Source organism: Pavona decussata, unplaced genomic scaffold, assembly GCF_977016875.1.
Source record: "Pavona decussata unplaced genomic scaffold, jaPavDecu1.1 SCAFFOLD_184, whole genome shotgun sequence".
Classification (NCBI taxonomy): Eukaryota; Metazoa; Cnidaria; class Anthozoa; order Scleractinia; family Agariciidae; genus Pavona; species Pavona decussata.
In genome coordinates, this window is record NW_028145593.1 from 2,064,349 (window position 1) to 2,069,447 (window position 5,099).

General features: G+C 38.6%; 1 protein-coding gene across 1 annotated transcript; it reads right to left on the bottom strand.

Annotated features, from left to right (window-relative positions):
• Nucleotides 1–1,439: 1,439 nt before the first annotated feature.
• Nucleotides 1,440–4,047, bottom strand: LOC146462904 (uncharacterized). Its single transcript, XM_085085067.1, has 2 exons — nucleotides 3,666–4,047; nucleotides 1,440–1,661 (listed from the first exon to the last, which is right to left on the bottom strand). Exons 1-2 carry the CDS (start codon nucleotides 3,963–3,965, stop codon nucleotides 1,536–1,538), a joined length of 426 nt encoding a protein of 141 aa, XP_084941193.1. The 5' UTR covers nucleotides 3,966–4,047; the 3' UTR covers nucleotides 1,440–1,535.
• Between the last annotated feature and the right edge of the window lie 1,052 nt (nucleotides 4,048–5,099).

Consider the following 5,099-nt stretch of genomic DNA (forward strand, 5'->3'; position numbering starts at 1 on the left):
GGGAATAATATAAAAAGGTTCATAATTAACCGTGAAATATTGCATGGAATATTAACATTTAAAGTGTATATGACACAAAATCTTTTATTAGCTTATTAGGAAGAGCTTTCAAAATGATGAAGAATGGCATTTATTTTATTGCGATAGCATTCTTGGTTGCCGAGTTATTCAAGATTTAGGCTTATGCAAATTAGACAACTTGTGACGTCACAAGACTGACACAAAATGAAGGGAAATCACAAAAAATGGAATATCTCTTTAGCCTTTTTCTGTATAGAACTGAAACTTTGTAGAGTTGTTATACTCATCACAAAGTTTCATGATATGATCCACTATGACATTTCCATGGTAACACAATGGGCTCCAGGCCCTCACCATCCAAAGGATAAAATCAGAGTTTCCCTTCCCAAGAAGCGCTTTTTGCTCTTGATGTTTATTCAGTGGCTGTGAGGGAATATGGACATTACGCAGCACAAGTATAAGAAATTCTGTTTGACTGTGGAGCAATGAATAAGGCATTTGTCATTTTGGGAAGGTAGAGGTCTGGTAACGAGTACGTTGCTATGGTGACATCATAGCCACTATCACAATGTGTAGTTCTGTCAGCACATCAACCCTGCAAAGTTTCAACCCTGTAGATGTAGTATTTGCGTAGATATACCAAATTTTGTGATTTCCCTTCATTTTGTGTCAGTCTTGTGACGTCACAAGTTGTCTAATTTGCATAAACCTAAATCTTGAATAACTTGGCAACCAAGAATGCTATTGCAATAAAATAAATGCCATTCTTCATCAGTTTGAAAGGTCTTCCTAATAAGCTAATAAAAGATTTTGTGTCATATACACTTTAAGTTCACAACAAACATAATACCTTACTCATTGTGCCTTAACATTCTTCTGGAAATAAAAGGGAATGTATCGGAATACAAAGAGGTTCAAATTAATGATAAATATTGCATGGAATATTAACATTTAAGTTCACAATAAATGTAAATTTACCTTACTCATTTATATTGACTGTCTTGACATTCTAATCTTGTTGCTCAAAATAGCTAATTTTGGCAATTTCAGTGGTTTATTGTGAACTTAAATGCTAATATCCATGAGATATTTCAGTGTTGATATGAACCTTTCAGAATTCCCAAATATTCCCTTATATTTCAAAAACTACCAACAATCACCCATTAGACCTGCAATAAATTTGTGTGGGCACCATGACTATAGACCAAATCAAAAGTCGGCATGGTTAAATGGGAGCATACATAATCAGTCGGTAAATACATATATATCATTAAGAGATATAAAAAAGTCATACACAAACTGCGTTACTGGCTTAAAATGTTACAGTATGTGCACTTTGATTATAACATAATTTAAAATTATTAATTTTATGTTATAATATATACTACCCAAATCAAACATAACGACCTTCCACATCCTCCACCAAACTGAATATTAACCAATGCATTATTTTATTTACAATAATACTTCATAATAAAGCACATGCATATACTACACAAAAATGTTTTTAAGCATCAGGATTGTTGGTTCTTTTCTTTGTATTTTTCTTCTAACTCTTTCCATGGATCTTCTACCATTGAATGATTGTAGTAAGCTTCTATTCCTGCCGAGCCTTGATCTCCTCTATGGCCACCTCTGCCCTGTATATAAACAAAAGGTAAATTTCTGATGCATGATCTCCTTATATTTGACAATTATCCTGCGAAATCATGCGGGAATATCACCTGATACTTACAGCCAAGTTTGCTAAAATCAGGGGATATTTGCAAAATAGAGCAGGATAATTGTTTTAATTATTCAACACATTGGTAATAAGGCACAGTATGTTTTACGTATTGCAGAAAAGCTGGAGATGATCCTTATTTTGCCATTTTTCTCCCTGACACACGAAATTACATGTACACATTTACATCACAGGATATCTATTGTGTATGGGTGACGAATATTGAGTGCACCATTACCAAATTGCAGTCGTGCGGCCTACAAAATATTTCGCTACCAGACAGTTCACCAACATCGTAGGTCAGTTTGCTAATGAGTTAAATGTTCCCCAGTCGCAATGATAGTTTAAAGAACGAGAAAGGTTTTTGTTGTAGTAGCTTGGCGTCTCTTTAGTCACAGTTAGTATATTTGTAAGGTATTTGTTTAGTCAGTTAGCTAACTGACAAAGACATTAGCGAACTGGCTGCTGGCGAAACAACCGGTTGCCCCATACACATTTAGGCAGTGTTGCAATGTGTTGAATAATAATGCAACATAAAAAGAAAAATATAAACGTGATTAATTTTGTTTACCCACAGAGCACCAAGGACCTGTGAAGCTCATTTCAAAGGTGTGCATTTCTGTTGGGTCCAATTAGAATTTGGAAGTGTTGGTTTTTGTGGAGGGAGGAAAATGGGGGAACCCAGGAAAACGTTTGGAGCAGGGATGAGAACCAGCTCCAAAGTTTACTACTTATGGTGTCAATGTGAATAATAGAAGCCGGGTCACATTGGTGGGAGGCAAGTGCCCTCACCACTGCCCCATCCTTGCTCCCAAATAACAAGTGATTTGCTGTAAAACCCAATATATTAAGCTAATAAGAAAAGGAGTTCAGATTGATAACAAAATGATATATACAGGGCTTGAAATAATTTTTGGAGAGTCTCCGGACATGATGACTAGCCAAATTCATTTTAGCTTGGTCATGTATCGTTTCTGCCCGGTCAAATTTATAACAAGTTTAATAACTCTTAAAACAGAGGCCCATGAAGCAAAACTGACGTCATATATTTCCAAAAAAGTCATTCCTTAGAGCTTATAGCACTTTAAAGCACTCATAGTCAACAATAAAAATAAATTACAGTGGCGAAATGAAAATTAACTAATGTGTTTTAAAGTAAACTAACTAATAAATTAACTAATAAAAGTGAAAATAGTTTTAATTTTATGACTGGAAGTGCGTGAACCCCGATGTCTGTTTCAATGCGTGAATTGTAAACAACAGTTCTAGTTGCACTTCACCCAGGATTTCAGATCAAAGTTCCGCAATACACAGCGACTTGCTACATACTGATAACAGCTGGAACACCTGAACAGCATGGAAATTTTAATTTATTTTATCTTCAATACGATCAAATGTGACCGGTCAATGTGACCGGCAAGACGAAGGGTTGACCGGTCAGCTCCCCAATCCTTCCAGACATTGTGCGTTGACTGGTCATTATTTCAAGCCCTGATATACTTCTTAATTATTAAGACCCCCCCCCCCCCTCCTCAACCTTCCCAAGATCTATATTTGGATGTCAGATCTTGAAACAAAATAATATTAGACAGAAAAATAGCCTAGGGGGTACCCCCTTATATGAGCTATATAGAACAATAGGTACATGCCGCCCCAAAGGATGTGGTTTTTCAGACATTTTGGTCTGAAATGGGAACAGATTTCAGTAGCCATTTTGATTTGAAAGTCTATAGACGGGTATGGATTTTACAGACCAGATCAGAAAAGTTACATTTTCATGTCTGACACAAGGTCAGGGTTTGGAGAACTGGGCAGCACATGCCCACCAAAAATTCTGGGGAGTACCCCACCCCCAACCCCTTCTGCCTTGGGAAGTACCGAGAACTTTCAAGAACCAGTGGCCAAAACATCAAAAATTTACCCTGGGTCTTTGTTGTTGTTGAAATCCAGTGGGTCTAAAACCCTGCCTTGGTCCGTTCCCTTGCCATGTCCTAGGCTGGAAACCTTGCACTGGCCTCTGAAAGCGAGGATTCATAGAAAACGGGCCCTGTATCTGATAATACGGTTGCCTTGGACGGAAGTCCCCGAACTGTGATGGATAAACATTGTGACGTGGCGGCGGAAATCCCGGGTTCTGAAACTGCGGTCTGAAGTTCTGAGGAAGAGCTCGCGATCGACCTTGGAATGGTGACGAATTTGGGCGCCGAGGGCCACCATACATTTCAAATAAAACGCCAATGTTTCACCAGCTAGATTCAAACTGCGTCGTCCGCCATGTTGAAGCTTGGTGACCGCTCTGTACGTTCCCAGGTTCCTACCGCCAAAAATGGTGCGGTTTCTTGCTTACTGTTTGCATTTTCGTTGTGCGCTCTCTAGCTTATTGTTTGCATTTTTGTTGTGCGGTTTCTTGCTTATTGTTAGCATTTTCGTTGTGCGGTTCCTTGCTTATTGTTTGCATTTTCGTTGTGCGGTTTCTTGCTTATGTTTGCATTTTCGTTGTGCGGTTTCTTGCTTATTGTTTGCATTTTCGTTGTGCGATTCCTTGCTTATTGTTTGCTTAATTTATTGCAAGCCTGGGACGGAGAGGGCTTCATGTATGACCCCATGAAAAAACCCCGACCCCGACCCTACAATTTCATAAACTAGAAATACGTGACTCGCAAAACCTCGCGAAGCTGAGGCTGGGTGGAAAGCCCTCTTTACTCGTATTGTAGCATCAAACGAGGAGATTAAAAGGCGCATAAAATTTTTTTTTTATGAGCATGGTGTTTTCGTAGTTTTGCGCACAGGCAGCCCCAGCTCGCGTCACTAGAGAGCGTGTCATTCCCTTCATAAGACGATATCTGACTGTGCTGCCTTGACTCCGTCTTATGAAGGGAATGACAGTGATTCCAAAGAATGCCCGAAACGGCAAAAGAAACCCCAAAACGCACAAGAATACACCAGAGGTGAGTCAGTTTTATTCATTTTATTGAATGAATGTTAAATTTAGCGTTTTTTTAAGCGTCAAAATCGTCGGTATTTTATTTCCCATACAAAGTCTTATAATGCGTTCAAATTCTCAACGGCTGCCCGTAACCCAATACCGCTTGCACTCAAAGGTCATCGTCTCACTAGTTATTAATTATCACACGCTCTCTAGTGACGCCGCGAACTTGGCAGTTTTATTCGTTTTATTGAATGAAAGTTAAATTCAGTGTTTTTTAAACTTCATAATCGACAGTATTTTATTTCCCATACAAAGTCTTATAATGCGTTCAAATTCTCAACGGCTGCCCGTAACCCAATACCGCTTGCACTCAAAGGTCATCGTCTCACTAGTTATTAATTATCACACGCTCTCTAGTGACGCCGC